This window comes from Hevea brasiliensis, chromosome 12 (genome assembly GCF_030052815.1).
Source record: "Hevea brasiliensis isolate MT/VB/25A 57/8 chromosome 12, ASM3005281v1, whole genome shotgun sequence".
In the NCBI taxonomy this organism is placed as follows: Eukaryota; Viridiplantae; Streptophyta; class Magnoliopsida; order Malpighiales; family Euphorbiaceae; genus Hevea; species Hevea brasiliensis.
Genome location: NC_079504.1, coordinates 16,743,664 through 16,755,098, shown reverse-complemented (window position 1 = coordinate 16,755,098; position 11,435 = coordinate 16,743,664). Strand labels below are relative to the sequence as shown.

At 38.9% G+C, this 11,435-nt stretch overlaps 1 protein-coding gene and 1 pseudogene across 1 annotated transcript; one reads left to right on the top strand and one right to left on the bottom strand.

Moving 5' to 3' along the window:
• Positions 1 to 1,695: 1,695 nt before the first annotated feature.
• LOC131171111 (zinc finger CCCH domain-containing protein 43-like) lies at positions 1,696 to 8,370 on the bottom strand (annotated as a pseudogene).
• Positions 8,371 to 10,403: 2,033 nt separating this feature from the next.
• LOC110647484 (uncharacterized) lies at positions 10,404 to 11,060 on the top strand. The gene is made up of 2 exons (XM_021801347.2): positions 10,404 to 10,628; positions 10,710 to 11,060. Exons 1-2 carry the CDS (start codon positions 10,404 to 10,406, stop codon positions 11,058 to 11,060), a joined length of 576 nt encoding a protein of 191 aa, XP_021657039.2.
• Positions 11,061 to 11,435: the final 375 nt, after the last annotated feature.

Genomic DNA, 11,435 nt, shown 5'->3' with positions numbered 1-11,435 from the left:
AGAATATTTTGCTATATATGATATAGACACCATATTTTGGCCGATCTCCGAAGTCAATGAACTTTTAAATTCTTAACTTCATTATCCGCTCTCAACCGATGCCCCCAATTACGAATAGCTTTACCGGACTTACCAATCACTCGTCCCAGGAATGAACAGATCTCACGCTCAAGTTAATTGTTTTCCGATCTCTTATCAGATGGGTTCAAATCAATATTGGGTCTCCGGACCATCCAATCCTGCCTACTGATACTCTCCGATCTCTCTGTATAAATATTGTGAAACTTCATTCGACTAATAATGTGATCGGGCTTCTCATTTGGAGATCCCAGATTTTCCTTAAAATAAAGTTAAGGTTTCTATCCGGTCTAATGACGATTCCGATCTTAAGAGTTCAAGTCAATGTCAAATCTTTGCAATTCTAATGTTCTAAAGTTTTACCCGGTATTTGGTCATGACTTAGTCCGATCTCATGCTTACGTGTAATGTTTTTCCGATCTCTTATACTCTGATTAATAATCGCTTTCAAGTTTAATGTTCAAATACGTTCAATCAATTAAGTACTCAGACAATTTGAACGCTTTCCGATCTCATCAAGGAATTGAACAAAAAAAGGATTTCTATTCATTTCAAAATAAAAAATATATACAAGTCATTCAGCAGGTGGATCTACCCCAGCCTGCTCCCCAGGTACATTATCAGCTCTCTGATCCCCCCCTCTCTCTCGGGTTCCTCGTCACTCTCCTCCTCGGCCTCTGGAATGAGCTGATTCATCCAGGAGAAGTCCTCCTCAAGATACTCTTCCTCAGCTCGGCTAGGAGACCATTATGGGCGTTCACGTATGCCCCAGCCTCTTTCGTTGTGCTTTCCTCTTCTTTGGCTTGGAGCTCCTCATCCTTGGCTTGGAGTTCCTCATCCTTGGCTCGGAGCTCCTCCTCCTTGGCTCAGAGCTCCTCCTCCTTCGCCCGAAGTTCCTCAATGAAATGAGCGAAATCGACAGATCGACCAGCTCGGGTGACTTCAAGTTCCCGCTCCATCTCGGCTATTTTCTCTTCGTAATGCTTCATCCGATCTTCTAGTCCGGTGATATAGTCATTGGCAGAGGAGAGTTGAGCCTGTGCAGCTGAGGCATCCTGGACCGCCTTAAGAATCTCCCTCCTTAAGGCGTGGGCTTTCTCTCTGATTACATGCTGATTTGCAATGGCCTCCAAGCCTAAGCTCATTGTTTGAGTTAAGATATCATCGATGCTCTCCTCTGCCAACCTGTTCCGATCTTCTTGGAAGCAGATGGAGGCGCCCATGATTTTAGCTAGGCCAGGATTCCCTCGAGTGGAGCGGTTCCTTTCTAGCGATTGGATCAGTAGTTGAGCGCCCCGGGAAAGCATCCTAATTGTAGGACCAAAAGACTCCCCTTTCACATTGGAAGAGATCGAAGGAGGCGTGGGAGGCGGAAGTTTGATCTGCTGAGGAGGTGGAATGACGACCTCTACTTCTGGGATCGGTTGCTCCTGAGGTTGAGAAGGGGAGCTCGGTACTTCTACCAATTCTCGCTGAGGAGTCTGAGCAGTGGTAACAGTGGCCTCCTTCATCGCCCGCACCTTTCGAGACACCTCCCTCTTTCGCTTGTGGCTCTCCTTAGAAGTGTCGCCACCCGCCATACCCGCACAGAGAAGAAGTCAGTGAGTTCACTAAGATTCAGAGGCTAGAGATATGGTTTGTACCAGGACTGAGGTCAGAGAGCTGAAGCTCGTAGTCTTCATTAGTGATCAACCGCATTATCCAATACTTCAGTTCGGCCATAACCGCGTCTAAGCACGAGAATTTCTGGGTGGACACCTGAGACTTTAACTCTTTCACCATGGCGTTTTCATCCTTATTTAGGGTGATCTTCTTCAGAATGGAAGCGACCAGGTGTTGCCAACTCCGTGGGATACCCTCAAAGCCGTTCAGAATCTTGCTCCTCAATATAAAGAATCGGTTCTTCAGCGAAGAGGGGAGATGGGTGAAGAGCCAGCAGTTCGGCTTTGGTTGAAAGAACCAAAATTTGTCATCCTTCCTTCGGGCAAGCCTATGTAGCCCGGCAAAGACTTTAGCCATAGGTTCTAGTCTCTTAACTCGGCAAAGGCCCCAGAAGGCTACTAAAGTCCGCCAGGAGTTTGGATGCACTTGAGCTACTGAGACATGGTGGAACTTTAGGACGGCCTTGTAAAATTTGTCCAAAGGAAAACGAAGCTCGGCCTTCAGCTGCTCTTTATATACCATGATGAGATCGCCTTCATTAAAGAAGTAATCGGCCCGATGGTCACTGTGGCGTTTGATCAGTTCAAAGGAGCTGATCCGCAAATTGTATTCCTGACTTATGGATTGTAGATTGGTTTCTCTCAGGATTGACGGCAACTCATCAATTGGCAGGTTTTCCCTTCTCGAAGAGGTCCCTTGCTTCAATCTCGTAGCCGGACCAATAACCGGAGCAATGGCCGTGCTCAGGCGTCTGCTTGACCCAGTCTCATCGCCTTCTTCCGAGGTCCACGAAATAAGGAAAGAAGGTGGGCTCGCAGCTCTCTGACCCTCGGCACTACTCATTTTTGGAAAAACAAAAAGAAATTAACCAAGAAAGGAAATCAAAACCCTTACCGGAGTGTGATCGATGCCTGAAAACTTAAGGAAACAAGAGAAAATGCTAAGATTGCTAGGGAAGTTCTGAAAATAACATAAGAAAACAACTGACTCACCTCTCCCCTATTTATACCCGTTTGAGCATTAAATGCTCGCAAAGTCCCAAGCGACGCATCGGTTAGCGGAACCACCCGCTTCCTTAACACGTCGCAAGAAGGTTCCAGAAAAATAATAAAAAATCGAATAAATGAGATCGATTAGCCAAGGTCTTCGGATTGAACAAACTTCCAAAACCACGGTGGCGATTCATTTAGGGATCAAATCGGATGCACATATTAAAGATCGAAAAATAACTAATTCAAAAAAAAAACATTTAAATAAAAGTTCCATTTCATTTTCAAAAGATCGGATTACATCATTTGGGCGATCTCAAAAGATCTGATTACATCATTAGGGCGATCTTTAAAGATCGGATTACATCATTTGGGTGATCTCTAAAGATCGGATTACATCATTTGGGTGATCTCTAAAGATCAGCACTACATTCTACCTAGCTTAAAGCTACTCCGAATGCTGGCCTATGTCAAAGCCTAGTCTTGTGGCTGAATCAAAAGATGTGTTTGATCAGAAAGCCAGCCACAAGTATTGGATAGATGTGCAGCTCAGATAGGGTGACTATGACTCTCATGATATTGAGCGGAGTCATCGCCGATGTCATCGACCAGAACCGAGCTGCAGTCGAGACGCCCGATGTGGTCGGAAGCCAAATGAACTTCAAGAGGCGGTCACCGACATTAAGATTGAAATTAGCAGTCCTCTTGCTCGAGATCGGTCTACTGATTGTACCAGTAGACCGATTTGAGATAAGCATAATCGTCACTTTCGATCTTGATCGGTAAATTAGTCCAGTTCCCTCACTGTCATTAGATGATGTCCCCATAGTTCTCCGATCACCAGGGTCATAAATTTTCAGGCGAAGGGCGAAGAAAACAGACGAAAAAAGATCAAAAATGGCCACCATAATCAGAATTATCACCGGAGAAGCTAGAATTAGAGAAATGGAGCATTGAAAACAAACTGAAGGAGGAAAAGTGAAGTGTGAAGGGGATTTCCCGTTAGTGCATATATATAGGACCTGGGCATTTATTGCATACAGAAACCAAAGCGGATGCATCGGTAACTGAAGAATTAATTGAGTTGACCAATGCAGGTCAGGTAAAAAGGAAAGATCTAGGATGGGAGAGATCAGGAAATGAGGGGGGACCCGATATGAGAGAGATCGGAAAAGGAGAGGGTCAAAATAGAGAGATCGGAAGAAAATAGAGATCGGAAAGCACAGAGAGATCAAATAACTTTCAATCGACTCTCCTCATCGTCAGATCCGAGTTAGTTAAAGCGTTGCAGACGTGATCAGATCCTCACCACACGCCTCATCTGTAGAAACGCCCACCTAGCCGACAGACGCCAAAATAGTTATGGCAATCCTGTACATCTCGATCTCCACCATCGATCATAATTGTAAGGATGGATCCAGAGCCCTCAGATCAAAAAGCGGATGACAGGTTCAGCACTTTTTATTCCAAGCCTTCAGATCCATCTTGTAAGGCAAGACCCTGAGCCGTTGGATTAAAAGAAGAAAGGACGGATATTCTGAATGGGATCCCGGCCCTCCATTTTGATTCTCTTTAATCCTCAGACGTCAGATTATGTCCTTTTGAATCTAAACCCTCCGTCTCCCATGGTAAGTACTCAGTGTGTGAAGGGACACATACCAATGTCTTTGCTTATTTTGATTGTCAGATTATGCTTAGCGCGTTGGTTTTCCATTGCGTACGTACTGGAGATCAGCAGCAGCCGCCACAGTAGTGTTCGGACAGAGTTCCGACTAGATCTGCCACCGACCAGAGTCACCTCACCAGTCTTTTATATTTTGGTAGGGCCTATGTATAGACTAGTATTTTGGTTCATTATGTTTAATCATAATATAATTACTAGTCATGATGTATTTCATTTTGGACTTGTAATTAAACTTGAGATTGAAATGAAAACTTGTAATTTATTATCTATGAATTTCCATATGAATGCAATAGATGATACTTCATTTTGAGATCTCATAAATAGTTGTGAATGATATGATAAAAGAGAATATGATATGGAAATGTGTGAAATGAATATGGACATGTTAACAGGTGATTAGTCGAAACCCTCCAGATGCTAATAAAACAGGGGAGGCTCTGTCTGGGTGTCCACAGAAATAAGATATAAAAAAAAAAATTTCTACACATAGAATACATGTTTTAAATGACATCAAAAGTTTACAATAGATATGATAAAACAAGATAGGGTGCTCCGGCAATGAATGTGGCACTTCTTGCTCAACTATACAGTAGACGGGTAAGGGGGGTCACACTTCGGCCTAAGGTAGAGGAAAGACTTAGAATTCAAGATGAAGGAATTCTTATCTATTGATGAGAGGGCTCTTGCCTATATAGTTGAAGACACCCTTTATAGTGTAGCAGTTATAGTAGTAAATATATTGAGTTATGTATAAAGGAGACCAAGAGGACTAACTGATATATTTACTATGAACAGTTATGTAATGTGAGTTCTCTTGGATATAATTGAGTTGACGGATAGTATAGTTTATGCTTGTAATTTGTGCTTGTAATTAATGATTATATTATTAATAGTGAAAGATGGCATGCTCATAGATGTAGCCCTATGTAAAAAGGGTGAATCACGTAAATACTAATGTCTTGTATGTTTACTTTATTTCTTTATAATTTACATGCTTTCGTGGTGCACAATAAAATGCACATTTTTAAGTTTGGTTTATATTAATAAGATCAACTTTCTCAACCATAGGGTGACTGAAGGGGTACCCTGATCTTTGACAGACCCTGTCATTGAAGCTAGTTATATTAGATAGTCAAATTTACAATCAGTTTCAAACTTGCAAATACTATACTAGCTATAGTACAAACAGATGTGTTGACCAGGTCTTAAAGGCAGACCCTTATCACTAAGAGCACATGGAGGTGACTTTGGGATCTGATTATTTGGATGATGATATTTGCAATTATACTTAAATTTACAGTCCCTAGTTTTCAAATAATAACTACACTTTAGTCGATCAGGTCTATAATGCCCCTGCTCCAACGACTAGAGGAATTGTCCACTTTGGCTCACCCCATCCTGAGCCTCACAGTTTTGTCCCATAGGTAGAATGGAGAACTTTCCCAGGAGGTCACCCATCCTAGCATTTCTCTCAAACGAGCACACTTAACATCGGAGTTATTTCAACTCTCCAGGCCATTCCACTAAAAGCTGCCTTCAGTGATTAGTTTTTCCCATTTCAATGTATGATTTGATTCCTTCTTGTGCCCCACATTCCACTACCCTAGATAGCCTTACCATCCTAGAAGCTTACCGAGAGTTTACTCTCTTATGCCACTCCCTGCCCTCATTGGACCGCTTTTCCAAGTCGGGTCATCATAAGCCCATCAACTTCTGGCTGGTTTGTCCTTGAACCACACATCTACTAGAAGGGGTTTGGCTCTGATACCATCTTAACGCTCTTGCTTCAACTACTAAAGAAATTGTTCGCTTTGGCCCACCCATCCTGAGCCTCATTGTTTTGTCCCATAGGTGGAATGGAGTTCCCAGGAGGTCATCCATTCTAGCATTTCTCTCAAGCGAGCATACTTAACTCCGGAGTTCTTTTAACCTTCCAGGCCATTCCACCAAAAGGCGCCTCTAGTGATTAGTTTCCCCCATTTCAACGTATGGTTCTATTCATTCCTGTGCCCCCGCATTCCACTACCCTAGGTAGCTTTGCCATCCTAGAAGCTTGCCGGGAGTTTACTCTCTTATGCCACTACCCACCCTTATTGGACCTCTTTTTCAGGTCGGGTCATCACAAGTTGGTTCCAAAAATTAATCGAATGGCATTTGCTACTGATGTGCAAAGACATTGGTATCTGTAGCTAGATTGCTTATGACATAAGCTGAAGCTGGATGTATGCTTCAAAATTTTCATGAAGGAATCCCTTGAGTTGCTGAAAACATAATTGGCACAAAGGGGGTAACCTCATTTATTCATCTTGGTGAAGACCAAGATGTTACACTTGATTGTGAGGAACTATGCAAAACAACTACCCCACCATTTTTGAATGCTGAAAGGGTCACTTCCTCCAACAGTTGTAAGACCTGGATGATTAAATTGGCAATTTGCTCCATACATCTAGGAATCATTACGCATATAATATATTCACTCTTTCTCTCTCAGTCAGATTAGCAAACCCAAAAAGTTAAGGTCTAAAAGGTGGAACCTTGTTGTTTTTGAAGGAAGCACCGTAGGTTTTGCTCTTGAGTGATTGTACCTATAAGTTTTTCAATAATTACAACCCTTATCCTCAAGTAATACTAAGCAAACTCAAGAAAAATTATTGAAGAGCATAAACTGTTTTTCACTAGCCATGCATATTGGATAAAGCTAAGAACATGAATATCTTCTAAAGCCAGCTTATTAGATGTTCACTCTTCAATGAACAAAAAAGATAAAGCACTCTTGAAAACAACCTGATTAATAAACTAATAAATTAGTTGCACAAAATTTATTATTGTAGGATTGAGAGCAAACAACGCTTGTGCAAATTGAAACTAAAAAAGAATAGTAGTTGAGAACACTCAACATGTTAATAAATGGAAATCTTTTCCTCAAAATGATGATGCGCAACATGCTTTGAGCAGTGCTAAAGAAACAAATTCTATTAAAAACAATATAAATGATTCAGCTCATAACAATGAACCAAATTAAAACTGCATAACAAAACAAAATGTGAAAGAGAACAAATTTCTCCAACTATAAGAAAAAAGGGGTATCAGCGATGGATTGATGAATCCATCACTAAATTTGATGGAAAAATAAAGGTTAGCAATAGATAAATCCATCATTGATCCATCGCAAATCCGTCGTTGAAACCCATTAGCAATGAGGTCTTCAGCAACGACCATAATCAGTCGTTAATCCATAGTTAATTTAAAAAAATTGACTTTTCTCGACAGATTTTAGTCTGTCGTTGAAATATCAATAATGGATTGGTAAAGTATCAGTGACGGATTTGTTGCTAATCAATATTTTTGCAATGAAATTTTGATCCGTCGCTAAATCCGTCTCTAATACTTATTATTTTTATAATGATACCAAAACAACAAAAAGAACACTGAAAAGGAAGTATAAATAAAATGAACTTTTAAATCACAATTTTTCTTGATAAAAGTTAAAAGGACAAAATATATATTAGTGAACTTTGCATTCTGTATGGCTTGGCCTCTATGTTCCTTCTTCCCTTTCCTTCACCTTCTCCTTGTCAGTGTAGTTACATGTCCTTAATAAACTATCACATCTAGCCTCAAAATTTTCTAACAAAACTTTTGAAAGGTTGATTTTTTTTATTTGCCCAATTAAACGAAAAATTTTATTGAGCCTTTATTCTAATAATTCAAAATGTTTTTTTTTTGTTGGCCCAACTAAATAGAAGATTAGTTGCTATATTTTTTAATTTCCTTTAAATAATAAAAATGGAATTTATAGGCCCTATAATTCTAAATTTTGCAACCCCCATCAATTGATTAATTGGTACTTTTTATTGGATCAATTAAAAAAAATTAGTGAGTCAATATTCTAATAATTTGAAAGGATATTTACACTACACCTGTCAATGGTCCCCTAGGTCTAAATGTTGTGTCCATCACCAAAAACTATCTTTTTCTCTTACTAGTTGCTTCCTAGCTAATTATAAAACCTTCTAACAAGTAGTTATGTACACAAGACAGCTCTATATTTTTCCCATTATGTACCTAAGCTATAATTAGATGTTTTTGTGTTCATATGCTGACATTTTTCTTATCTAAGTTGAAAATGCAACAAGTTGCATCTTCTAGATTTTTTAATGTTGTTAATCAATCCATACGATTCTATTTCATATCCTTAGACCATAAGTTCATACATTAAAAAAAAAGGCCTTGTTTTAATCGCCCAAAACTATGGTAAGTGTTAAAAATAGATGAACTGCCACCACATTTAATGTGACAACCTTATTTTTAACGCTTAAGGCTGCTAATGAATGTAGAATTATTTATTCTCTTACAAGAATGAAAATGTGAAAAGGTTACTGAAAAATTGCAGTTAGCTATTTTGTTTTGATCACCAATTTCTGATAGTTTAATATATATATATATATATATATATATATATATATATATATATATATATATATATATTATTGTTAATAAACTTCATTCAATTTTATTATTGTTATGATCCATGTCATGGTAAAGACATAACAGTTCTATGCCGATTATTAACCAACCTGATTTGAACAGGAAAATGGAATTGGTTTTGTATAATAATTGATTTTGAAAAGCAAGGTTTTTCTTGTCAATTTTTGCTATGCAGAATTCCTTGTCTTTTTTCTACCTAGCTAGAAATGTAAGGTTTTATTATTGTTATCATAATTGTTACATATCTAACATTAAATGTTGATCCATTCATGCTCTGTGTTTGCTCAAGAAAGTGCCTTCAATGCACAAAAATGTGGACATAAACAACATTTTACCATGGTAACATGGATTCTACACGATGTGCCTTAATTTATATAGAAATAGTAGAGAAAAGATGAAATTATTATAATTTCTAAGCAAGCCCATTTTAACTAAACTAATATCCAAATTCTTTGGTAGTCTTGTCAACTATTATTCAAAGGAAACCTGGCAGCTGAAGTCAAGCTTCTATTGTTGCATACTCTAATTCCACTTTTTCTTTGAGATGATTTCACATAATTTAAGCATTAATTACTTTTAGGTGATAAGGAATTCAAATGACTTCATTGGTTTCCATTTACGAGATTTGACAAATATTGGAATTCTCTATTAGTTTTTATGGTGTTGGCGTAGGAATATTCGAAGGAGTATATATGTTCAATCTAATGGTCAAAGGGAAAAGGTAAACACTTATCCACTTGTTTAATGTGAATATTCATGTTTTACTTTGATTGAAATATGCTTGTATCTTCACCAACACCACTAATTGATCTTAAATTACTTTTATCAATATGCAATTTCTTCTTGATATTGCTTGGGATAAAGAAGTTGTGTAATATTGGAGATTTATCTTTTTTATAATAATGTTCTTGCCTTGTCATTTGCACTCTTGGCACTTTAATGGGAAATCCCATCAATGTTGGTTGTCCTGTCATTAAGAAAATATCATTTTCCTTTTGTTTTTAATTTCTATTTTGTTTATTGTATATAAAAAACCAACATCCAATGATTATTTAAAGAATTGTTAAATATGATAAATTTTGTCTTGAGATTTGGATGTTATTCATGTTCTCTAAACTTCAGTTGATTTATTATTTAACAAGTAGCAGGGTAGCAGGGTCTTTGAAGGGGGAGTGGGAGGCCTTCCTCCTGATATTGGGTCTTCTGAGGTTGTGATGGAGCCAGGCAAACCTTTAGGGTTGGGCAGAATTCGTTACCAGGATGATGAAGATATGGAAGGAGGGGAGGGTTCAGATGAGGATTGTGGTAGTCAGGAACATGATAACGAGTTGGAGGAAGACGAGTCATTTGACCCTTATTTGAGGGACTGATGTTGTGTTACCCCCCTCTTTGTGTAATGGCAGTGACTCGGTGTTTTGGGGAGAAACTTCTAATGGGAATTTTTCGATTAAAAGTGCTCATCGGTTGTTGAAATGTGGTGATTGAGATCAAGCTGATGAACTATGGTCGGTTATTTGGAAATGGAAGGGCTTTCAAAGAATAAGATCCTTTTTTGGTGGTTGGCAGCAAATGGAGGGCTGTTTACTTACACAGAAAGAGTTCGCAGGAACTTGTCTGTGGACTGTATTTTCCCTATTTGTAGAGAGAAGCATAAAAGTGTTATGCATGTGCTCAGGGATTGTGATATGGCTGCATTGGTTTGGAGGAGATTAGATCCTTCAGGGGAGGTGCTTGATACTAAGAGGGTTGGTGGTGTTTAGGAATTTGAAGATAAGCTGGATGTTTTGGGGGTTAACTGGTGATTGTAGTTTGGGATGGCTTGTTGGGCCGTGTGGAGGTACAAAAATAGGGTGGTTTTTAATGAGGAGTGTTGTAGTGCTGAGAATTGGATTCAGTTTATTGGTTATCAAGCGCACGATTTTGCTGCTAATAAAGATAGTGTTCTAGGGTTGAGTGGTGTCATTCCGAAGTCAGTTAGCTTGTGGACAAGTTGGAACCCTCCTCCAGAGTCTTGGTTCAAGTTAAATATTGATGGGGCACAAGTTCATGAGTCTGGCAATGCTTCATGTGGGGGCTTAATTCGAGTTAGTTACAGCAAATGGGCTAGACGGTGTATGGTTCGACTTGGTAAGCATTCCATAACTATTGCCGAGACTTAGGCTGTGCTAAAAGGGTTGAGATTGGCTTGTGATGCGGGGATAAGAAGGCTATTGTTGGATTGTGACGTGGTCAATTTTATTTTGGGTAATATGGAGCCTCCTGGTTGTGTGTGGGTTTTGTTCAACTAGTGCAGAGGATGCTAAGGAAGGATTGAATGGCCTCTGTTTCTCATAACTATAGAGGGTCTAATTAGGCAAATTATAGAGTACACTCAGTACATTAAAAATTAGTGCACTGTATACTCACATAAAAATAGTTACAAAATAAATTAACCATTAAAGTTATTACTGAAGATACATATACACCGAATGCACGTAATAATTTGTCATCTAATTATTTTGCTGACATTCCTCATTCACTGAAGCTTTCATTAT